This window comes from Chrysemys picta, chromosome 9, assembly GCF_011386835.1.
Source record: "Chrysemys picta bellii isolate R12L10 chromosome 9, ASM1138683v2, whole genome shotgun sequence".
Taxonomy (NCBI): domain Eukaryota; kingdom Metazoa; phylum Chordata; order Testudines; family Emydidae; genus Chrysemys; species Chrysemys picta.
This window is the reverse complement of record NC_088799.1, coordinates 310,791-336,956: the sequence shown is the minus strand read 5'-3', so window position 1 is coordinate 336,956 and position 26,166 is coordinate 310,791. Positions and strand designations below refer to the sequence as shown.

The 26,166-nt window shown below is 43.0% G+C and overlaps 1 protein-coding gene across 22 annotated transcripts in view; it reads left to right on the top strand.

Moving 5' to 3' along the window:
- Window positions 1-26,166, top strand: part of DLG1 (discs large MAGUK scaffold protein 1) — a 360,872-nt gene that overhangs the window by 231,466 nt on the left and 103,240 nt on the right. For all 22 annotated transcript variants that reach the window (XM_065557448.1, XM_005295637.5, XM_065557446.1 and 19 more), the window contains 2 exons: window positions 2,733-2,859; window positions 23,511-23,667. In XM_065557448.1, coding sequence (XP_065413520.1) covers window positions 2,733-2,859; window positions 23,511-23,667 — 284 coding nt within the window. The remainder of the gene's footprint in view (window positions 1-2,732; window positions 2,860-23,510; window positions 23,668-26,166) is intronic.

The window sequence follows — 26,166 nt, the reverse complement described above, 5'->3', positions numbered from 1 at the left end:
TTATCTTCATTCCACCGGGTTTCTATGATGCTTATTATATTAATATCCTAATTTAATATGAGGCACTTTAGTTCACCCATCTTATTATTTAGACTTCTAGCATTTGTATATAAGCACTTTCAAAAACTGACACTTTTTAGCCATCTGCCATTACATGATGTAATTGAATGGGACTTTTTTTCATTTGACTGTTTCTCATCAGAGCTTACTGGTGTTTTATGTTCCATCCCCATCAGATCCTCCCCTAAGGGACATCTCTATCTGAACCACATGTTCCTCCACACCTGTTGGCGTTCCTCCAGCCCATAGTTTAAAAACTGCTCTACTACCTTTTTAATTTTAAGTGCCAGCAATCTGGTTCCATTTTGGTTTAGGTGAAGCCCATCCTTCCTGTATAGGCTCCCCTTTTCCCAAAAGTTTCCCAAGTTCCTAATAAATCGAAACCACTCCTCCCTACTATAAGGTGGTTAGAAAGCTGGCTAGATCGTTGGGCTCAACGGGTAGTGATCAATGGCTCCATGTCTAGTTGGCAGCCGGTATCAAGCTGAGTGCCCCAGGGGTCGGTCCTGGGGCCGGTTTTGTTCAATATCTTCATTAATGATCTGGAGGATGGCGTGGACTGCACTCTCAGCAAGTTTGCAGATGACACTAAACTGGGAGGAGTGGTAGATACGCTGGAGGGTGGGGATAGGATACAGAGGGGTCTAGACAAATTAGAGGATTGGGCCAAAAGAAACCTGATGAGATTCAACAAGGATAAGTGCAGAGTCCTGCACTTAGGATGGAAGAATCCCATGCACTGCTACAGGCTAGGGACCGAATGGTTAGGCAGCAGTTCTGCAGAAAAGGACCTAGGGGTTACAGTGGACGAGAAGCTGGATATGAGTTGACAGTGTGCCCTTGTTGCCAAGAAGGCTAACGGAATTTTGGGCTGTATAAGTAGGGGCATTGCCAGCAGATCGAGGGACGTGATCGTTCCCCTCTATTCGACATTGGTGAGGCCTCATCTGGAGTACTGTGTCCAGTTTTGGGCCCCACACTACAAGAAGGCTGTGGAAAAATTGGAAAGAGTCCAGCAGAGGGCATCAAAAATGATTAGTGGGCTGGAGCACATGACTTATGAGGAGAGGCTGCGGGAACTGGGATTGTTTAGTCTCCAGAAGAGAAGACTGAGGGGGGATTTGATAGCTGCTTTCAACTACCTAAAAGGGGTTCCAAAAAGGATGAATCTAGACTGTTCTCAGTGGTACCAGATGACAGTACAAGGAGTAATGGTCTCAAGTTGCAGCGGGGGAGGTCTAGGTTGGATATTAGGAAACACTATTTCACTAGGACAGTGGTGAAACACTGGAATGGGTTACCTAGGGAGGTGGTGGAATCTCCTTCCTTAGAGGTTTTTAAGGTCAGCCTTGAGAAAGCCCTGGCTGGGATGATTTAGTTGGGAATTGGTCCTGCTTTGAGCAGGGGCTTGGACTAGATGACCTCCTGAGGTCCCTTCCAACCCTGATATTCTATGATTCTGCACCATCATCTCATCTATGCATTGAAACCCTGCAGTTCTGCCTGTCTAACTGGCCCTGCGTGTGGAACTGGAAGCATTTCAGAGAATGCTACCATGGAGGTCTTGGACTTCAATCTCTTACCTAGCAGAATAAGATTTTTTTTTTTTTTTTAACAGCTGTGCTATAGCTCAGTCAGAGTGAATGTGTTTGATGCAGAAATTACTGCATGAGTGTCTCTGGCCTGCACTAGGCAGGAAGTCAGACTAGATGATCATAATAGTCCCTTCACACCTTAAAAATCTATGAGTCTGTAAATACACCTCTACCCCGATATAACGCTGTCCTTGGAAGCCAAAAAATCTTACCGTGTTATAGGTGAAACTGCGTTATATCGAACTTGCTTTGATCCACTGGAGTGCGCAGCCCCGCCCCCCTGGAGCACTGCTTTACCGCGTTATATCGGGTCGCGTTATATCGAGGTAGAGGTGTATGTGGCAGCCGGTGCTGGCAGCATGGGTGAGATTTTCATACAGTGGATATAAAATGAATATGGGGGTGATTGATGCTCCCAATCCCACAGATGTCAGGAGCTGGACTAATTCCCTCTCCTTTTCTTGTGAATATGGCATCAGCTTCACCAAAGGAGGAGGCTGGATTTGCAGAGACCTACAGGCACTTGCATAAGGCCCGGGAATTGTCTCATGCAGTGGCTGTGCAGGATACCATGGTTTTGTTTAGGTCTGGAAATCAGGTTAGCCAGGTGGGTCTAGGAAATGTTAGGATGCCCTGGATCTATGTACTGAAAGGGTGGGAAACTGGTGACAGCCTACAGCAGCAGTGGTCTTAAATCCTCACCTCTTTTCACTGCTACCAGGACAGGTTGCTTTTAGATCTTAGGTTCAATAAAGTTATAGAAACTTGGCCAAAAAAGATAATTCCTGTCCTCACTGGTGCCTATTATTTGCAATGCTTGTTATTTAAAAAATAAATGCATAAATAAAAAAGACTCTTTGCAGTAATAGTCAAGCAAATTGACAATTATTTGACTTACTGATTTATTCCATGATGGCACAATATCCTAAACCTGAGACATTTTAAATAAACTATTAGACTGAAGAGAAACATGCGTTTGTTTTTAAAACAATGCCCTAAAATACTATGTTTTACATTTGTACAGGTACTTTTACATTTTTTTAAAATCACCTAAACACTTTTATCTTTTATTTTAAGCTTATTCTCAGCCAGTGGATAACCATATCAGTCCAGCTACCTACTTGGCACAATCTTTGCCACCATCATCACCAGGAAGATATTCCCCAACTCCCAAGGGAATGATTGGAGATGATGAGATAACCAGGTAAGGCGGGTTAATCCAAGTTTAATTGATGAGTTCAGGTTAGTTAATCAGGAAAGTTAACATTTTATGTGTAAATGATCAAAATGTCAGTGTGTGATATTTCAAGAAATAAATGTAAATCTAAAAATATTTTTATACTAGTGAATATTTTCATAAGACCTACAAATTGTTTTGCTGATTTATTCTAGTTGTGCTCAGTCATACTGCTTTGGTTGTGTCCATACTGATTGCATTCAGCCTAAAGTATACAAGGCCCCCCTCTCCAAAACTGAATCATATACTGTGCTCACTTAGTATGTGGTTTCCACTATGGAATTAAGATGGCACTGCTTTTAGTGTACCATTCACCCTGCTGCATTGCCAAGTCACGTAGTGAGCTGACTGAATTTCTCACTATATTGGCATTGGAAACGCAGAGATTGATTATGTTGAATTTGCATGTAGATGATGAATTTTCTGAAGCAGCTCAAGATTTCATGGCTATCATGATGACTGTGGGCTTATCCCAGATAGGTACTGGCTCAACTCAGACAGCTGGCCACACTTAAGATTTGGGGTTTGGGTTGGAACTGGAGGCTCGGTGGTTGATTGTATTACCATAGCACCTGGGCACTGGATAAACACAGAACAAAAAGACAGTCACTGTCCCTAGAAAGCTTACATTTGTCATAAAGTGATCGTCCCTCCTGTGTTTGAGGTTGGGGTTCATCTGTCCTGTCAGGGTGAGGGAGCTGTTCTAATGGTCTACTCTCAAAGATTAATGGACCCCAAAAGGTTCCAGAGGGCTCTGAGGGTGAATCTTGTTCCACCAACAGCGTTTTTCAAATGCAGCCACTGTGGCCGCAAGCAGCTGCCAGGGGCTTTTCTTGCAGCCACAGCCTCCTAGGGAGGGGAAGCTGTGGCCCCCCCTGGGGTCCCTGGAGGGGGTGGGCCCTGCTCCCCTCTGGAGCCACAGACACCAGAGGAGCAGACAGCCAGTGTGAGTTCCCCACCTTCCCGGGGCTTGTGGGGCTCAGGCTTCTGGCTTCAGCCCTGTGGGTAGGTGAGCGGCAAGCTCCAGGGTTTCAAGCGCAGCAGCAGACTCTGGGCTCACCTCACCCTGATCACCCCTCATCCCTGCTGCCTCCCTACCAGTCTCCCCTTCCGAGGCTTAATTTGTCACCCGGCTTGACAGGGCTTACTAAGTCTACTGTGAAAAGTGATATTTGTATGTTTGTTAATATCTATTTTTACTGCCTCCCAGCTAGCTAGCAAGTCTGCTGCAGTGAAAAGTGATATTAACAAACATACAAATATCACTTTCACAGCAGCAGACGTGCTAGCTAGCAAGGATAAAAAAAAACCGCAACCAAAAAAGCAAAAGAAACAACAACAACAACAAAACACAATAACATGCAAAGCACCTTATTTGTGTTTCTATTCTGTTTAGGTCCAGTAAAGAATGGAAACAACTGTACATTATTTTTATTATTGAGTCTGGGGGAAAAACCCCTGAGTAAAGCAATCAGTATGATTTGAGCATGTATATGTGCATATTTATGTGTTTTTCCTAAAGTTAGTTAAGTATGTTAGGAAAAATTGTCATAGCAGCCACCATCAAGAGTTGGTGGCCGCACTCTGAGGCCACCAAAAGATTTGTTGTGAGACCCCCTAACAGACCAATCCCTCAGTAGTTTGGTAGAACATTATTGTACTTTTCTATCCTGCAGTTTTGAAGAAGTGGCCTGTAGATGCCCTCTTTGCCAACATCATTTTCACAGGTCACTCTGGTGTACAGATGATATGCAACAAATTAGGCAAGAAGGAAGAGGGCTAGTACACTGGTGGTGGAAATGTCGTGCAGAGGCTGATCAGCTGCACCATAAATATTTTTAACTTTTATGTTGTGGCTGTGCAGAATGCAAAGAAAAAGTTATTTTTCTCCAACATAGAAACCGCAAAAGCTCAAGCAGCAGATTTGTTTCAGGTGTCAGGACTGGTAAATCCTGACTGTCTCAGCTCAGTTGCGTCCTTCCCACTTGTAATTCTGCAAACAAAATGGATCAGATTAAGAGCAGGAGGTCTGCTTCTGTGGTGGAAGAGCAAGGGCTTGACAGAACAAGATCCTCATATTCAGTAAAAGAGTTTGTCACTGATATTTGGTGATGTACTGTTGGTGTTGAGAGACCTTAGTCCCACAACCTGTGCTTTGAATCCAACCTTCTTGGCTGATGAAGGTTAGTGGGGATGTACTGGGTCCCTTGATTGTGGAGACTGGCAACTCTTGCTTTAAAAGGGGTAGGCTTCTTATTGCTTTGAAGGATGCATTAGTGTGGTATTTGCTTGAGAAGTCATTGCTTGATGGTAACAATCAAGCTAATTATCAACCTGTATCCCATCTTCCCTTGGGTAAGATTGTGGAGAAGATTGTAGCAAGACAACTCTTACAGTATCCGTGTGCCTTGGATCTTGTTGACCCTTGTCAATGGAGATATACACCTGACTGTGGCCCAGAGACTGTGCTGGTTGAAGATCAGATGTCCGTGCTGGTGGTATAAAATGTATCAGCTGCCTTCAATACAGCTGAGCCCAAAGTTTTGCTGTCTCACTTGTGGACTCTGGCAGAAGTGGATGGGGCTGCTCTTTGATGGCTTGGTTCTTTTATTTCTGAGAGATCTCAGTGAGTAGTTATGGGCAATTGCTCCTCCTCCAAAAGTCCCCAGTTGTGGTGTTCCGGTGGTTGCCATTATACCTCCTGTTCGATGTATAAGTGAGACCATTAGGAGGGTTAGTAAGAAGGCATGGAGTGCGATGTTTTCAGTATGCTGATTAGAGCCAACTATGTGTCTATCTTGTCCAACTTGGATGATGTGGTTCAGCACGTTAAGCAGTGTCTAACTGAAATTGGTGTGTGGGTGAGCGTGAAGTGGCTCAACCCAGACAAGACTGAAGCGATGGTGAGTTGGGGGAAGTAACTAGAAGAGTTGATAGAGGTGTAATAATAGTCCCTTTGACTGAAGGAGTATGCCTGCTGTTAATTACTAAGGTTTTCAATTTAGGGGTGATATTAGACCCCCATCTGCTGTTTTTACAGGCATGTAACCAGTCAACTTTTTACTATCTGGCAAGAAGATTAAGACCCTTCCTTTTGGGTGCAGACCTTGCCACTGTTGTTCATGCATTTGTTACTACATGTTCGCAGCATAGTCTTAAGGACTGCGATTTTTCGCTCCACCACACCGTTGCTTTGAGGATGATATTTAGTATGGATGTGAAGAGAAGCCCCCCATCCAAAAATGAGCTGTTCAATGCTTTTGCTGGTAAAGGGTGGCCCACCATCTGCTTGGACTTCAGTGGGAGTGCCCCAGGCAGCTGCTGTTTGCTTAAGAGCCACAGCGACAGAAGCAGCATTGGTTTTAGTAAGAGGGACACAAAAAGTTTGCCGAGACCCCAGATCAACAGTAACTAAGGCTTTTGGAAAATGATGAGCACCTGGCAGGGGTCCTATTAAGTTAATTTGCCACGTACTACCTGGGGCAAAGTGTTCTGCAGCGTATGCAGAGCGCTCATATCGGGGACGATTCATAGTTTTTACCTGTACACACTGCAAGTAGGACTGAACAATGAGCTCACACTGACTTTGGCTAAAGTCAGGCTTTTGGTCAGAAAAGCCAGATAACAGGCCGTACAATTTTGTGGGTGGTAAGTGTCCCCATTCTTTGTGGAGCCAGCGCAACAGCGGGTCGGCCTGTGGAACGGGATTTGCCATATGAACTTGGGAGACCTCTCTCATTCTCTGATCAAGACTGGAATGCAGAGGGTTAGAGTCTGGTCGATGAGAGGGACAGTGCGTAACAAACCAAGGGTGAGAGAATTTATGAATTAAGGCAAAAATTTGGTCCCACGTTTTAACAAAAGCTGAGGGAGAGGCTTGCTCAATTAAAATATCTAAACAAAATTGAGAATCGATACCTAAAACAACTTGCTTGTTGGCAGAGTGGGCATTAGCAACATGCTGGGCAGCTAAAAGAACGCCCTGCACTTCGCATTCTTGTGCGGAGCAGGAGGGGGGCAGTAACTGCACATTAAAGTAATTACATGTGGAACAAAGAACTCCCGCCCTAGGGGATGGTGAGGTACCCCCCCGTCAGACACAACCCAGGGATCATATTTTGCTTCCATGCATAACAGTTGGTGAGATGGGGGGGCTAAGATGTTATCGCTGGGAGTTAGGGTCCATGCCTGCCAAGCTACCTCAACCTGGAAACATAGAAGCTGCCAGGTGCGAGTAGTGCCATGAAACTCGGGTGGAGGGGTACTTGTAAGCCACGGGATTAAATGAACACGTGGTCCAGACAAGGTACCTGGGATAAGGACTTGGGACCAGTGACGAGCACTGGACGCAGCCAGTAGCATTTTTCCCATCAGACCATAGTTATACTGGGGTCCAGACAGGCGATGGGCCCAATTGTAAATGGCATTACCATGTTGCAATACAGTGAACCCTACATGGTGTTTTGTGATAAAATAATGTTGAGGGGTTCTTGGGAATTAAAACGGGCGAGGGGGGGGTTAGAGGCGAACCACACTTCTCGGGAGCGTTTAGAAGAGAGAGAGCTTTGTAGGATTTCTAGGTTAGAAATTAATTGCGCCGGAATATATTGGCCGTGATAATTAAGGAGACCTAGTAGCCACTGAAGCTCTCGTTTATTTTTTGGAGGGGCTTCTGTCCAAGGGTCTAATACGCTGGCTGGGGCTTGTGTGTGAGTGGTGGGAGTGAAATGGAGTCCCAAGAATGAGAATTGCTGGCTGGCCTGCAGGTGGCTCTTTGTTTTGTTAATTTGCCACCCATCTGCTTCTAATGCATCTATTATCATTTGGGTGGTACTTTGAACTGCTTGTGGATTGGGCCCACAAATGACAATGTCATCTACATAGGCTAACACGGACACATCCTGTAGGGGTTTTACCTTTTGTAATGTGATATTGAGATGGGACGATGCAAGTGCAGGTGAATTACAGAACCCCTATGGGCAGACTTTCCATTTATATTGGACGCCCTTAAAAGCAAAATTTAAGATTCCTTGTGTGTCCTGGAGTGGGATTTGGTAAAACATTTCTTTTAAAGCAAGAGTACATGCCCACTGATTACTTGCATCGCTTAGTTGCCGCTGTATTTCTGGAATGGTGACAGAGCTGGAAAATGCAATAGGCTTTACGCGGCTGTTAGCTTGTCTATAATCAATGACAAGGCAATATTTAGAGGGATCGACGGGCTTGGGAATACCCCAACCCGCGGACAGAAAGGTGGATGCAGTAACCCTTTCTATCTTCTTCTCTTCTAGCAGCAGAGTGAGCAAAGCTTCAATAAGGGGAAGCCCTTCGGATTTTGTGGGGATAGGGGAAAATTTCCATGGCTGGAAGTTAACTACTTCGGGGGTATAGGGGGAATGATCGCTTACGGTTATAGGGAGGGCTTGCAGAATTTGATTATGCAGTTTAAATTTTTTAATATCTGAGACACCTAGCAGATTTTTTGATCCTAACAAGGCTTTTATTTTTCTTACGTATTTTTCGTGGGCAATTTTAACCCAAACCACGGGTTTTTCTTGTACTGCATTGAGGCCTTGAACAAACATAAAGGAGCCAGTAGGACAGTGGGGAACGTTGGGCTCAATAATGCTAACTTGAGCTCCAGTGTCTAATATAAAGGAGGTGGGGGTGTCACCATTAACTAACAGGGTGGTGTATGGGCGTTCATCGGTGGGATCTTTAATTTGGGCCGGGCAGCATCTGGCCCCTATTCGTTTTTTGACCTAACATAGTCCTCCCAATTTTTCCAGCCTAGCTGTTCAGCTATATTTTGCTGCTCTTGGTCTGACATTTTACGCAGGGCTTCTTTGGGGATTCCTTTGTTAAGAAGGAAGCCAAATCGTGCCCGTTCAGCTTTAGTTCGCTCAGGATATTTTTGGGGATTAAACTGACTCTTTGGAGGGTCTTTTGGTGGTGAATCAACTGGGAGGACAACAGGCGGGGTGGCAGTGACTTAATTTTACTAACTACTTCAAATAACGTTAAGATGGATCTGCCAACAGCCACATGCAAGTGCAGCATGGCACCGGTGTCAGCCCCAGGGGCAGCTTCTAATGCTAAATCAACTGCCTCTGCTGAGACAGGAATTTGGGTGGGATCAGTAACATGTATAAAGGGTGTGGCCACCAATTGCTGTTGAACAGTTAAATTAAGTGGGTTTTGTAGTGGATCCCACAGGGCTATGGAAGCTCCTGCGATTGCCCATATTAAATCATGTGGAGTAACTAAGGCTCCCGGGGGGGATATACAATCCTTTAAAACTGCCTTGCATTGCTAAAATGGCAGCTGCCGGGGTGGTAAGTGGCCAAATGCGATTATTTAATAAAGCATGACCTAGGAAGCCTCGTGCCCAATTGGCTGTCTTGGCTAAGATGCCAGCCTCCTCACGGTCCACCAATTCTGCTCCGTGTTCTAAGGCTAGCCGTCCGACCCAAACCATTGGTGCCTCATCGGCTTTTCGTTGCGTTTCCTTTCAAAACTCTTCAAGTTAGGCCTTAGTACGTGTTCGCAGTTCAGTAACCTGCGTGGTGTTGCCTGTTTGTGCATCTATTTTAGTTTTAGTTATCGCAATAGGCAAAGCTTCTGCTACAGTTTCAGATTCAGTAAATTCTGGGGCTGTTGGCAGAGCTGGATACAGAGGAGTTTTAGGAGCTTCATATGGGGGTGGCAAAATTTTCTGAGAGGGACTTTGGGAGGGGGAGGTAGTGATGGGCTCTACCTTTTCTGTCTTCTCCTCATTATCATCTTTAGGAGAGCCTGGGGCTGCCTGTTTAGCTGCAAACATTGTGCCCCTGTGGAGGACAGAGCACAGATCGAGGGCCTTGCATATCATGCTAAACAGGACGGTGGAAACATCCTCAGATTTATATTCATCGGGTCGCAATTTTTTGGTTTTCTTAATTAAATCTAATTCTTTCATCATCTGGCATAATAATTTGTGTGCCGGATCAGCAGGTATTACCCGAGGTGGGGGAATCAATTTGGAAATGGTACCTCTGGATTTTCTAACAATGCGGCGACACTCTCTCCAAATCTGAGAGAGATCTGCAGCACCGAGGTTCTCCACAGTCTCCATGCACTGAGGCTGTAGGGAACAATTGGCTGGCTGACACCTAAAGCTCGGGTGGCACCGAAGGAGGCATCCCTTATCTGCCAGGGTTAATGGTACAGTATAGCCTTTTAGAGTTTTACCCGAGCCAAGGGAACAGATCCATTCTATTTTTGGATCAGTCGAATTTTGGCTAGTAAAAAGGTGAAACTGCAAATGTTGGAACTGTTCAGTTTCATCATCTGCGCGGTCTGCAGCATGCCACGGGCATGGCCCAACTCCCTTGCATCCTGTTCATGACGCCATGTGGATTGCCACGGGCACGCAGGGGCGAAAGAAAATGCAGGCCTGTTATTTACCAGGCTGCACGTGGCAATAGACTATATTGGTAAGGGAGCAAACCACACACACATACACACACACACACACACACACACACACACACACACACACACACACACAATGGGGATAATTACAAGGGGTAAGGGAGCAGCGTTTGATTAGCTAATAGAGTTAATGAAACCTAAAACACACAATGACTAAAATATCTACTAACAATATTTATAAACAAAGATGCAGCAATTAGTATTAACTGATACTTACAAATACAAACCAACGCATAATGACCGGCAAACGTAGAAACTCTGTTTGAAACACATGAGCTGAGAGAGAGGCTTCGAGGTGATCGGGCTCGGTTATGGGTGTACACAGGAAACACAGGATTTGTTTTTCTTTCTCCTCTCCCAGCCTGCACATGGGAGGCAGGCCCATAAAGTACCAACTATGACATCATAGAAGTGTCATAGGGGACGGGGCCCAAAACCTGTTTGTGTTCGTTTCTGATTGGCACAAGCAAAGTTTACACCAAGTAGGGGAGCAGGTGCCTCAAAGTCTGGCTTCGCCCCCAAAAGGTGAGGAAATGCATATTGTTTTAGTATGCGTGCAACACTGAATGACAAAAGAAGGGGCCAGGGCAATACCGGTATGGGCAAGTTTTACAGGATGCAGACAGGAACTCATCTCAACAAATTTAAGGGTGATATTAGACCCCCATCTGCTGTTTTTACAGGCATGTAACCAGTCAACTTTTTACTATCTGGCAAGAAGATTAAGACCCTTCCTTTTGGGTGCAGACCTTGCCACTGTTGTTCATGCATTTGTTACTACATGTTGGAGTTGTTGCAATGTGCTGTACATGGAGCTACACATTGAAACTAGTTGGAGACCTAAGCTGGTGGAGAACGCTTACTGACTGCAGATTGCTCCATTGACTTCTGGATAGAGTTTAAGGGGTTGGTTATGATCTGTAAAGGCCTAAATGGTCTGGAACTGGACTACCTGGTGCACTGCCCCACTCTAACTCAATCCTCCTGGTTATAAATCTACTAGAATTCTTTGAGGGGGTCAACAAGCATGTGGGCAAGGGGGATCAAGTGGATATACTGTACTTAGATTTTCAGAAAGCCTCTCACAAGGTCTCTCACCAAAGCCTCTTAAGCAAATTAAGCTGTCATGGGTTAAGAGAAAAGGTGCTCTCATGGATTGGTAACTGGTTAAAAGCTAGGAAACAAAGGGTAGGAATAAATGGTCAGTTCTCAGAACGGAGAGAGGTAAATAGTGATGTTACCCAGAAGTCTGTACCGGGCCCAGTCCTATTCAACGTATTCATAAATGATCTGGAAAAAGGGGTAAACAGTGAGGTGGCAAAATGTACAGATAATACAAAACTACTGGAGATAGTTAAGTCCCTGGCAGACTGAAGGATCTCTCAAAACTGGGTGACTGAGCAACAAAATGGCAGATAAGGAGTATTTGTGGCACCTTAGAGACTCTATATGCATCCGAAGAAGTGGGCTGTAGTCCACGAAAGCTTATGCTCTAATAAATTTGTTAGTCTCTAAGGTGCCACAAGTACTCCTGTTCTTTTTGCAGATACAGGCTGCTACTCTGAAACCTGTCAAAAATGGCAGATGAAATTCATTGTTGATAAATGCAAAGTAATGCACATTGGAAAACATAATCCCAACTATACATATAAAATGATGAGGTCTAAATTAGCTGTTACCACTCAAGAAAGAGATCTTGGAGTCATTGTGGATAGTTCTCTGAAAATATCCACTCAATGTGCAGCGGCAGTCATAAAAGCAAACAGAATGTTGGAAATCATTAAGAAAAAGATAGATAATAAGACAGAAAATATCATATTGCCCCTATATAAATCCCTGTTACACCCACATCTTGAATACTGTGTGCAGCTGTGGTTGCCCCATCTCAAAAAAGAGAATTGGAAAAGATTCAGAAAAGGGCAACGAAAATGATTAGGGGTATGGAACAGTTTCCGTATGAGGAGAGATTAATAAGACTGGGACTTTTCATCTGGGAAAAGAGATGACTAAGGAGGAATATGATTGGGGTCTATAAAATCATGACTGGTGTGGAGAAAGTAAATAAGGATGTGTTATTTACTCCTTCTCATTACACAAAAACTAGGGGTCATCCCCAATGAAATAAATAAGCAGCAGGTTTAAAACAAACAAAAGGAAGTATTTTTTCACACAACGCCCAGTCTGTCTGAGGAACTCTTTGCCAAAGGATGTTGTGAAGGCCAAAGCTATAATGGTGTCGAAACAAGAACTAGGTAAGTTCATGGAGGATGGGTCCATCAATGGCTATTAGTCAGGATGAGCAGGGATGGTGTCCCTAGCCTCTGTTTGCCAGAAGCTGGGAATGGCCTACAGGGGATGGATCACTTGATGATTACCTGTTCTGTTCATTCCCTCTGAAGCACCTGGCATTGGCCTCTGTTGGAAGACAGGATATTGGGCTAGATGGACCTTTGGTCTGACCCAGTATGGCCACTCTTATGTTCTTAAAAAGAAGGGATCTTGCTTCCTCCTTGTTTTCAAATAGCCTGAATTTGGTGACCTTCCAGGCACACTGCAAAAAACATCTGTGTAGTAGTATTTGGAGAAGGCTTGGGGTGTGCTTCTTCGATAATGAAAGCGTTGGAAGGAGCTTTTATAGGTGGCTGGCTGAGCTTCTACTGAATTAAACCTTTAATACTGCTGATACTTAAATTGTATTAATGTGTGTAAGGGCACTTAGCCTTAGATAGGTCTATTTGCAGTTTTAAAAATCGAAATAAATATATACGGTAATTAAAGATCATTCATTGCTGACCGTACAAGTCCTTGAGCTCAGGGATTAGTAATTTGCTCATACAAAAATTATTCTGAAGTGAGACTCAGTATACATGGTTTTAGGCTAGGTGCAATTTTTGCACATTGATTTACAAAATGATTTATTTCTTTATTGAAATTTTAAAAAAATAAATGAGGGACACTTGTTAAAAAAATTAAGTTTATCCACTTCCAAGTTGCAGAATTCAGAAATATTTTTTGTCTTACTTCTTTACAGCAGATTTCCATTAGACACCTTGTAACTGGATTTTGACTCCTTTTTGTTAAAGGAAAAAAGTTCCCTTTCTATTGCAACAGATTATAATTATAGACATTTACCCATAGATTTGTTCTATTAGTTTAAACCAGGGTGAGATACAGACATTTCCCTGCGTGCATATGAATCCATATATCTACTTGTAATTGATTTAATAATAAAAACACTCATAATTTTTATACTATTTCTGGACAGTTTAACCACCTTTAGTTACTGTAGTTCCAAACTTTTTAAAGAAACAGGCACAATCCACTTGACATCTAGCAGTTTCCAGAAATGAGTTAAAAGTTGCTTCAGATACCTCAGTTACAATGTTTACAATCACATTTTCTGCTGACTACACACAAAGTGCTAGACTAGTACTATACAGCATAAGTATAGCAAATGTTAAACAGATTAAGTACTGACTGGCAGATCTCAAAAATTAGTTGTCAGTGGGGAATCATCAGATGAAGGGGTTTCTATTGAGGTTTGTTGTAATAATTTGGAAATTAATAGAACTGGTTGTTCAGGGCTTGGTTCATTCAGCGTGATCTGGATACCTTGGTGAGATGGGTCCATTCAAACAAAATGCACTTTGATACAGCCAAATGCAAGGTCATAGATATAGGAACAAAGAATGTAGACCGTACTACAGATTGAGGGACTGTATCCTGGAAAATAGTGACTCTGAAAAGGATGTAGGAGTCTTATGAGTTCCCAGTGTGATATGGTGGCAAAACGGATTAATGTGATTTACGGATATACAAACAGAGGAGTTAGGGCAGGGGCGGGCAAACTTTTTGGCCTGAGGGCCGCATTGGGTTTCAGAAATTGTATGAAGGGCCGGTTAGGGGAGGCTGTGTCTCCCCAAACAGCCAGGTCTGGCCCGGCCTCTGCCCCTATCCCTCCCCCTCTTCTCCCTATCCCACCTGCTTCTTGCCCCCTGACAGCCCCCCTTCCCAGGACCTCTGCCCCATCCAACCCCCCCTGTTCCCTGATGGCCCCCCGCCACTCCATCCAACCCCCCCTCCTTCCTGACTGCCCCCTGGGACCCTGCACCCATTCAACCCCCCCCCATTCCCCACCCTCTGACTGCCCCAAGCCCTATCCACACCCCCATCCCCTGACCACCACCCCAAACTCCCCTGCCCTCTATCCAACCCCCCCTGCTCCCTGTCCCCTGACCGCCCCTGGAACCCCTGCCCCTGACTTCCCCCTGCCGCCCCATCCAACCCCCCTCCTTCCTGACTGCCCCCCCGGGACCCCTACCCCCATTCAACCCCCCTGTTTCCTGCCCTCTGACCGCTCCTACCCCTCTCCACACCCCGAACTTACCTGCCCTCTATCCAACCCTCCCTGCTCCCTTCCCATGCTGCCTGGAGCACCAGTGGCTGGCAGCGCTACAGCTGCGCCGCCCGGCTGGAGCCAGCCACACCACCATGCAGAACAGAGACTGGGCTGCCCCAGGAGCTCACTGCCCCGCCACCCAGAGCTTTGCGCCCTTGGCGGGGCGAACTGAGGCTGCGGGGGAGGGGGAACAGCAGGGGAGGGGCTGGGGGCAAGCCTCCTGGGCCAGGAGCTCAGGGGTCGGGCAGGAGGGGCCCGCAGGCTGTAGTTTGCCCACCTCTGAGTTAAGGGGAGGTGATTTTACCTTTGGATATTGTGTTGATAAGGATGATCCTGGAATTCCATGTCCACATTTTAAAGGATGTTTAAAAATTGGAGAGTGCTGAATGGAGAAAATGATGCACAGTGAGAAACTTCAGGAGCTCAATCCATTAAATTTATTAAAAACAAGATTGAGAAGTGATTTGATTAGTTTATAAGTATCTTCACAAGGAAAAAATGCTGAATTCTGATAATCATAATGGGAAATCCCAAAGGGGTGTGGCCTCCTTGCAAATTGAGCACCACCCAGATCCATCTTTGGCAAGCTGCTTAGGGTGGTCTGGTTGTATATTCAGTTTATGTCTGTAACCGGCAATCTTGTCGTGATTCCCAGCTGTGTAGACGTGTTCCTTCATACACAAGTTTCAGAGTAGCAGCCGTGTTAGTCTGTATCCGCAAAAAGAAGAACAGGAGTACTTGTGGCACCTTAGAGACTAACAAATTTATTAGAGCATAAGCTTTCGTGGACTACAGCCCACTTCTTCCTATATGCATCCGAAGAAGTGGGCTGTATTCCACGAAAGCTTATGCTCTAATAAATTTGTTAGTCTCTAAGGTGCCACAAGTACTCCTGTTCTTCTTTTTTCATACACAAGGTTTGGAATTCATTAAACTTGGATTCTAATAATATGTCCATAAACAAACCAGGACTGGTGGAGGTGGTTGCTGAATTCAACTTCAAAAATCCTAATTTCTCATCTAACTCACTCACTCTTTACTCTGGTGCGAAAAGGTATAACAAGAACCAATGGTAGGAAGCTGAAGCCAAACAAATTCAAATTAGAAACTAGGCACAGTTTTTTTTAAAAGTGAGGGTGATTAACCATTGGAACAAACTACCCAAGGAAGCAGTGGATTTTCCATCACTTGAAGTATTCAGATCAAAGACTTGGATGCCTTTCTAGAAGATATGTTTTAGTCAAACGCAAATTATTGGATTCAAGACAGGGAGAACTGGGTGAAATTCTATGGCCTGTGTTATACAGGTGGTCATACTAGATGGTCTAATGGTCCCTTCTGGCTTTAAAATGATATGCTGTCAAATGCACAAAGTAAACTGAAAAAACAGAGGCAAATATTTTCCTATTAATCTTTCAGTGGTAGTATTGTTAGGTCCTATAAATATTACATTAAAAAACTTGGCACAGTAGCATGACTTTTTCATGCAGGTACCCACACAACTGCATATGTAATATTCATGTAAACAATTTAACTTTGTGCATGCACTGATGTACACTTATGCACACACTTATGCACTTTGCGCACACATTCCAGTTTACACTCATACACACACACACACACACACCACCTTTGTCCCTGTGATTGTGTGCACATTTGAAAATTGGTTTCTATATGTCCAGGTTACTATAAGCTACCACTTTTCTTGGACATGTTTGTATATAAATAAGCAGTGAAACTTCAATTTTTCTTTTTCTAAAAGGGCCATTTAAAAGTGAATGCTGAGCTCTCATTGTTATACTTACTGAAAAATTCTCAATTTACAAAGCTGAATAAGAATTTTACTATAACTTCCACCATTTCAGTTGCCTAAAATATATGAAAAACTGCATGAAAACTAATTGTACAGATACACAAAAGATTTGTTCAACCCTTGAAAAATGCTTGGAACATATCAATGTGCAGCTCTTAAATTTGGCCTCTGTGAGAGTGAGCACAAGCACAGTAATAGGTATTACTAGTTGTGCTCAGTGTATAACCTTTTTATGTCATGAAATTGCCTAAAAATTAGATTTGACTATATTATATGGTTACCACTATATTTTGATGAGTCTGCAGCTTGTAAATAGCATAAATTTTTATCTTCTTATAGATCCATCTTTACTTCCAAACAAATATATTCAAATATTTGCAAAGGGGAAAAATTGAAGTATACATCTGCAATAGCCATTGTTTAAATTAAAATTGTTTTAAATTGTTCATGTATCTTGTAAGAGATTTAGTAAATGGTGCCATGCTGAAATAGAATACATTGGGTGAAATACTGATCCAGTTGAAGTCAAAGGTAAAACTCTCCTTGACTTCAGTGGGGCCAGAATTTCACCCTCTGTTTTTTTGATATATGAAATAAATATCCCTTAAGATTTTTTTCTGGGGAAATTATTTCAGTTTTTTTCATGTAAAATTGTTGTTACATCAGATCATACTTTGAAAATGAAAACACATATTTCTTTAAAAAGTAGGAGGATCATTGGCAACCATCGATCCAAACTGGACCATGGTATACATGTAAGAGGTCTAATCAGGTGCCCGATGAATCTGCTTATGGCTGACAAGCCCAATTCGAGAGCGACACAGCTTGTTAAAAATTTCACAGATCTATATGTTGTCTGAGTTAGAGTCCAAGCTTACAGCACGCTGCTTTCTTCTTTCTCGCTTCGCTTCCATCCTCTGGATTAAAGCTGCTTCGTGTTGAGCTGCACCCAGTGCCAGATATTCCCTCCAAATTTGACAGGATTCTGCGCACTCCTCTCAGCTTTCTATATTGACATTGAATTACTTCATATCGTTTTTGCACATTTTGTGGTGGTACAATAAAGGGCAACCCCACTTTCTAGAACTGTCTCGAATTTCGCTGTACAAAATATTCTTGAGGATACGGTCTCCTCCCATTCTGCTGACATGACTGAGCCATCACAACCTGCTCTTCTTGATAGTGTTTTCTAATTGTGTCAGTCCTGTGCACTCCAGCACCTCTGTTTTTGGTATTTTGTCTTCCAACTTTGTTTTCAGAATCTTACTCAGGCATCTCATGTGGAATCTGTTCAGTCTCCTGATGTGCCTAGCATATGTAGTCCATGTTTCTGAACCATAAAGGAGGGATGACAGCACAAAAGTCTCGTAGATTCACATCTTCACCTTAGTCAATTCCATGCACATCTCTGTAATTCTTAGCTGCTTTTCCGATTCTATTAGTCGGTTCAGTCTGAAGGTCAAGATTCCTGCTAATCACAGAACCCAAGTAACAAAAGCTGTCGATGACCCCAAGAGATTTACCCTCCAGAGTGATGTAAGGCACTGATTCTTCCGCCCCTGGATACATGATCACAGTCTTCTTGAAACTAATTGTCAACCCAAAGCTCTTGCATGGTGCAGAAAATCTGCCCAGGAGATTTTGCATGGAAGATTAGCTATGGGCAAGTAAGGCCACATCACCCAGAAACAGGAAATCACTCAGAACCAGCTCTTTCACATTGATTTTCGCTCTAAACCTTGTAATGTTGAACAAGCCTCCATCTAGTCTGGTTCGAAGATAAATGCCATCGTTGCTGTCCTTAAATGCATGAAGAAGCAGGAATGAAAAGTAGAAGTAATGTGTAGGTAAAGGCGTATAGTAGTGTTCAGTGATGTCAGTATGGAACAGTTAGCTGATTAACTTTTGACAGTTATACAATCTTGTTAACTGGTTGGCAAATCTGAATCAGTCCTGTATTGTGAAGTACAGTAACTCCTCACTTAAAGTCGTCCCGGTTAACATTGTTTCGTTGTTACGTTGCTGATCAATTAGAGAACATGCTCGTTTAAAGTTCCGCAATGCTCCCTTATAAGGTTGTTTGGCAGCCGCCTGCTTTGTCCACTCCTTGCAGAAAGAGCAGCCCGTTGGAGCTAGCTGGTGGGGCTTGGAACCATGGTGGACTGGCAGCCCCTCTATCAGCTCCCCGCTCCCCTAAGTTCCCTGTGCGGCAGCCGTCCAGCAGGCTATCAGTTGCTGGCAGTTCAGCTGTCCCTCCCCCCACTGCCCTGAGCTGCTCCTGCTCTCTGCCTTGGAACTGCTCCTGGGAGCAAACCTCCTGCTTGCTGTGCGGGGGAGAGGGAAGAACGAGGGTCTAATATCAGGGTGTCCCCCTCCCCCCTGCTCCTGCCCCCTGCTTACCTCATCTCCATAGAGCGGGGCGGAGACGACATGAAGGGCTCAGGACAAGGAGAGCTTGCTAGCAGCAGTTGCTGTCTCAACTTGCTGATCTGTTTAAAAAGGCAGTGTACTTAGAGTGGGGTCAACGTACTTAAAGGGGCAATGCACATCTCTCTCTCACACACAGGGTGTGTGTGTCTGTCTCTGTCTGCCCTGCTGTCTCCCCTACCTCTATTTGTGCTGCCTTGTGGTAGTGTGAGGCTACATTAACAACAATGTGTTAACCCTTGAGGGCTCAGCCGAGAGCTTGTTCATCATTTAGCAGTAAGGCATTCCCTGGGAAATATCCCACCCTCTTCCACCCTCTTACTTCACCACCTCAACCCCAAGCTTCACAGTCATCATTGCTGTGTACAGTATTAAATTGTTTGTTTAAAACTTATACTGTATATGTATGTGTGTATATTTTTATATATATATATAAAATCGTTGTCTGGTGAAAAAAATTTCCCTGGAACCCAACCCCCCCCCTATTTACATCAATTCTTATGGGGAAATTAGATTCGCTTAACTTCGTTTTGCTTAAAGTCGCATTTTTCAGGAACATAACTACAACGTTAAGTGAGGAGTTACTGTATGTTGCTGTAGGGAGTAGTTTGTAGCTTGTTTCAGAGTAGCAGCCGTGTTAGTCTGTATCCGCAAAAAGAAGAACAGGAGGACTTGTGGCACCTTAGAGACTAACAAATTTATTAGAGCATAAGCGTGGGCTGTAGTCCACGAAAGCTTATGCTCTAATAAATTTGTTAGTCTCTAAGGTGCCACAAGTCCTCCTGTTCTTCTTTTTGTAGCTTGTGATATTGTATTCTACATACATGTGCTATGGATAATAAACATTTATATGGCCTATAGTCATTCCTTCCATTTCTCTCTACAGTACCTACACTTAGGTTCAGAACTTCTCATACAGAGAGCAAAATTGACAATAGTAAACCTTTGTGGATTTCTGATTTATTAAACAGTCCCAAATTATAGGTTGCAGACTTAACACTACCACCCCTCTTTTGATACCATACCTAACCTGCAGATCGTGTTTGATATTTTCCCATGTTTCTCTATACATTTGTCCTCCTATTGAACCAGCACTTAGAGTCCAAAGTAACAGTTGCCTTTATAAATCCCTAAAATAGAATCACACTGAAAACCTACTTTCTTCTCTTCACCACTAAAAGCTAGAAAAAAATACAGTTCTCTTTCTTACTCGGGTTTGCTTAATGAGAAGACATACTTTTTTAAGAATCTTGCTCCAGCATTTTGCCTAGGCCAAAAATCAAGGATCCACAAAGTCATATGGAGTTCCTACAGAGAAGTATTTAGATAAGGAAACACAAGTAGGTGTTGCATACAGAGCCACATTCAACTTTGTGGTACCTATTCAATATGCCTTTGTAATCCCAACAAGAGAGTTCTCTAACAAAGGCAGAAATTTGATTGTAGGTGAGTGGTGGAGTGGAGTCTTGTGGCTCAACAATGAGTCAGTAAAGGAGTCTAGGCATGGAGAAAGTATGTATTTTACAGATCAAGAATCCTGGAAAGATATTGAAAAACTGGAGACAAGAACCTCTACATAAAAAAATTCAGCTTGTTTTTGGCTCATCATTTCAATGGAAGTCTTCAGCCACAGAAATGTTCAGAGACTAGTTATTTAGTGCACTCTAGTGATCATTTGAATGTAGTGCAGAATTTTTCTACTTAAATATTAGAAAATTCATACTATCATAGAACTTCAGGGCTGGAAGGGACTTCCAGAGGACATCTAATCCGGCCCTATGCGCTGAGCTGGACCAAGTATACATAGACCATCCCTGACAGGTGTTTCTCACCTATTCTTAAATTCCTTGTCTTCTACTGAAATTCTTCCTTGCCTTGCTACTGTATCCACTGGCAGCAGTAAGACTAAGACCGTGACTGCATTGGAAAGTTTTGCTGGTAGTATTTGTGCTGGCATTCAGCTGCTGAGGTTGCAGTTTTGCTACAGTGTGTGCACACTTAGCTGCCTTTGCCAATGCAGTGCATTCTCACAGCAAAAGACGCGCTGCAATATATAGGCATCTCAGTGTACCCTGCACCATTGTCCGGCACATTGCCTTCGGGGACATATTTTGCAGTGTGTTGGGGGACACTAGCACTTCTCTCAGGAAATTGTGGGAGAATTGGGGTCAAATTCCCACAGTTCCCTCACATCCAGCCCATCATATTTTTGCGCTATTTTTTTTAAAATTCCCACAGTCCTTCATGCTGCTCAGCTGAATCTTCAGTAAAAAGAAAGAAATGGATATTGGTTAACATTTAGCAAAACAGGAGAGGTATATAATTAGTACTTACTACTTATAACATAGTGTCTTCTATTTCAGGACCTCTAAGTATCTTACAAATAACATTGAGCTCCACAATAATCTATAGATAGGCATTATCCATATTTTGCAGATGAAGAAAAACTGCCTTAGGTCATGTAGGGAGATTGTGGCAGAGCCAGGAAGAAGCTTCCAGTACTGTGCTTCTTCTTGATGACGTGTCAAAGTAAATAGATAACAAACAAAGGACTAGGCACGAGAGATTGTGGGCAGAGTCATCCATGATGAAAGGCTAAACAGAAATTGGATTTATGGAGAGGGAGGACATTTGTTGCATTGGAAAAGGGGGAACGCTATTCCAAGGACAGAAATAGAGTTTAATAAAAAAAGGAACAGAGAGGAGATGGGGATGTAAAATAAAGAATGGGGAAGAGTGCTGTACTGTTGTGTTAATTTTGTTGGAATAAATGGGCACAGAGTCAAAAGTGTTAACATGATCTGTCACTGGATAGCACTAAACAATTAAACTCAGTTAAAGGTTTTGTTTCAAGTACAGAGACTTTGGCCTGCTTAATCCTATGAAAATCACACCATTACATGTTTTTTAACCTTTTATTAAAGATACAGAAAAAGAAGGAAAAACAGTTAAGGCATCTGAAATATAAAGTATTAACTAAGACTTTCATTTAATAACACTCCTTTTTCCCTTTCCCTTTACCTGTAGAGAGTTTTTATAGGACACGCACGCACATACACACACACACATTTGGCAGTCTTTTAGATGGCATTAAAATGGTAATAACTGAAAAAGAGAGGTTGGTTGGAGCTGCTGCTGCTAGAGTCCAGTCTTGCTTTCTTGAAGACAGCAAAAATAGAAAATCCAGCTTCTGTCTTTGGTGCTGACATTTACTTGCACCCTTGCAATTGGAGAAACACAGGCACAGCACATGCTCTTATCAGTCACTCCAAGATATAGCAAATTTGTACCAGAATCAGGCTGTTTAGGGCATTGCTTTTAGCTATTTCACAGGTCAGGGTTCACAGCAGTGTTACAAAATGTGTAATTTTGGCCAGCTAAGCCAGACTCTTACTACACAAAGAGAAGAGAGCAATAGGAAAGAGAAAAAAATAACATGGGGATGGAAAATGATGTATGACAGAGGAGGTGACAGCAGAAACCTAAATCTCACATTCCAGGAGATGGTTGCAGTTGAGCCAGAACCTCCACTGGTTCTGGTTCAATCACAACCATCTCCTGGAATATGAGATTTAGGTTTCTGCTGTCACCTCCTCTGTCATACATCATTTTCCATCCTTAGGGACCCTCTTTCTGGCTTGTTCTAGTCAAGACATCTCTGAGGATCAGGAAGGTGAAGATGTGACAGTGACAGGTGCATCCTGGGGTCCCAAGAGATGGTAAAGCTTGCTCCTTCCAGTTCACCTTCCAGCCAACTGCTTAACTTGTTTGATCCTTCCCCTGAAGTCTCTTTTTTTAAGGACCCTAAAAGGGAATTGGTGGAATAGCCCATCTCCTCATAGTCCATCAGTATGCCTAATGTCTGACACCAATTTTGGTACACTGATCTCAGGTCCCACACTCCTCTTATTTACCAGACATGATGTTAACACAGTCCCTGAGTTATACCAGTAGCCTAGCCCAGTCTTTTATGCCTTTCCCATTAACATTTGTTATAGATGATTGGAACGCTTAATAATTATTTTATCCAGTTTCCCACAGTTAAGCTTATAATTGGGATAGGACTGTTAGTCTGCAATTATTACATCAGTGCCCTCTGTTTATCAAGATGACGAGTATGCTTCCCTCTTTGTTTGTTGTATCTACATGCTGGCTTTTGTCTTATACTTAGATTGTAAGCTCCTTGAGACAGAGAGTTGTGTTTGTATAGTGCCTAGCACAATGAGGCCCTGATCCATGACTCAGTGTAGTGCCAAGTACAAATGTAGCATTATGTGAAATTTAGAATGCATATTGTATGTTAGACTGTCAACAGTTTTATACATTGCACTGTAAAAAAGTATACACATGTAACAGAAGATAGGTATTTTTACCTAAGCATTCAAGCAAAAAAAAGGGCATGGCTCCTTAAAATGAGAAGTGTGCTATCTGACAACCTTACACTGATTCTCTTACACTGATTCATGAATAATGACCAGGATCTCATCGTTACCTTTTGTCTTTTAGAGAACCTAGAAAAGTTGTCCTACATCGGGGATCAACGGGGCTCGGTTTCAACATTGTGGGAGGGGAAGATGGAGAAGGAATTTTCATCTCTTTCATTCTCGCAGGAGGGCCTGCTGATCTGAGTGGCGAGCTCAGGAAAGGAGACCGTATAATTTCGGTAGGATTCATTAATTTAAAAAAATGTATTTCCTCCTCTTAGTCTGTTTTACTTTGATGGCTTATATGATTCATTACTAGGGAATCTAGTGAGTTAGTTGGGCTAATTCTGAGCATGTGGGACAAGAATTAAGCATTCTGCTTCATGTTATCTGATTTAGAGACCTGATTTAAAAGCCAAACATTCTGGGGGGAGGTGGTGTAATGCACCCCACAATTGACAAACCCTGATACCACCTGTTTTTTTTTTAAATTTACTATGTTTAAAAATAGGGGTAAATCAATTTTTTGGATTCATAAAAATAAACTGGGTAAATGTATAGGCCATACAAGTGTGCTCTGCCTGTGGGTGTGCAGAGAGGAAGGATGGTGCAGTGGTTAGGGCACTAGACTGGGACTTTGGAGGCATGGGTATTGTTTCCTGCTCTGCCACAGACTTCCTGTGTGATCTTTAGCAGTTACTTTAGGATATGTCTACATGGGGATAGAAAACCTGTAGCTGGCCCAGTCAGCTCACTTGTGCTTGCGGGGCTCAAGCTCCAGTGCAGAAAAATTGCTGTGTACACATTCAGTAGCCTGAGCTCTGGAACCCTGTGATGGGGGAGGGCCTCCAAGCCCCAGAGCCAGTCACGGTTGTGCTATGGGGGTTTTATACCTGTGTAGACGTACATGGGTCAGCAAGCATTCATCATCTGGATCCTAGAACCCTGCTAGGTGGGATGGGTCAGAGTCCAAATCCTACTATGACTCAGGTCCAAGCCCTGTCATTTTGTAGTGTGGATGCAGGTCAAGCAGAAGGCCTGAATAGTGCAGTATGGACACATTAGCACAGCTGTGAGGATCCAACAATCGTAAACCCAGGTTTATGATACAATGTGGATGCTCAAACACGGGCTTAGAAACACCAAGTCCACAAGCCTGGGTCCTACAGACCCAGGCTTAGGCTACGTCCTCACTACGGGGGGGGGGGGGGGGGGGATCTTCTCTCAGGATCCCCCTGCATTGTGTAGCAGTACCGTATGACAATACCAAGTAATTTAGCAAAGCTTCTCTTTTTTTTTTAGGGCTGTCAAGTGATTAAAAAAATTAATCATGTGATTAATTGCACTGTTAAACAATAATAGAATTCCATTTATTTAAATATTTTTGGCTGTTTTCTACATTTTCCAACTTATTGATTCTAATTAGAACACAGAATACAAAGTGTACAGTGATCATTTTATATTTATTTTTGATTACAACCTAATACAAGTATTGTAGTGCAATCTCTTAATAATGAAAGTTGAACTTACAAATGTAGAATTATGTACAAAAAATAACTGCATTCAAAAATAAAACAATGTGAAACTTTAGAACCTACAAGTCCACTCAGTCCTACTTCAGCCAATCACTCATACAAACAAGTTTGGTTACAATTTGCAGGAGATAATGCTGTCCACGTCTTGTTTACAGTGTCACCTGAAAGTGAGAACATGCTTTCACATAGCACCATTGTAGCTGGCATTGCAAGATATTTACATGCCAGATGCACTAAAGATTCCTATGTCCCTTCATGCTTCAACCATCATTCCAGATGACGGGTTCTGTTCGATAACGATCCAAAGCAGTGCGGACTGATGCATGTTCATTTTCATCATCTGCGTCAGATGCCACCAGCAGAAGGTTGATTTTCTTTTTTGGTGGTTCAGGTTCTGTAGTTTCCACATCAGTGTGTTGCTCTTTTAAGACATCTGAAAACATTCTCCACACCTTGTCCCTCTCAGATTTTGGACGGCACTTCAGATTCTTAAAGCTTGGGTTGAGTGCTGTATCTATCCTTAGAAATCTCAGATTGGTACCTTCTTTGTGTTTTGTCAAATCTGCTGTGAAAGTGTTCTCAAAACGAACGTGTGCTGGGTCATTATCCAACACTGCTATAACTGGAAATATATGGCAGAATCCAGGTAAAACAGAGTTGGGGACATACAATTCTCCCCCAGGAGTTCAGTCTCAAATTTAACTAATGCACTGTTTGTTAAAAAAAAACTTGAAAATGTAGAAAAACATCCAAAATATTAATAAATTTCAATAGCTATTCTAGAGACTAACAAATTTATTAGAGCATAAGCTTTCGTGGACTACAGCCCACTTCTTCGGATGCATATCATCCGAAGAAGTGGGCTGTAGTCCACGAAAGCTTATGCTCTAATAAATTTGTTAGTCTCTAAGGTGCCACAAGTCCTCCTGTTCTTCTTTTTGCGGATACAGACTAACACGGCTGCTACTCTGAAACCTTTCAATAGCTATTCTATTATTTAACAGTGCAATTAAAACTGCGATGCTGGCTACAACAATTCCACGAGAACACCTATTCTCACTTTCAGGTGACATTGTAAACAAGACGTGGGCAGCATTATGGCCTGCAAATGTAAACAAACTCGTTTGTCTGAACGATTGGTTGAACAAGAAGTACAACTGAGTGGACTTGCAGGCTCTAAAATTTTACATTGTTTTATTTTTT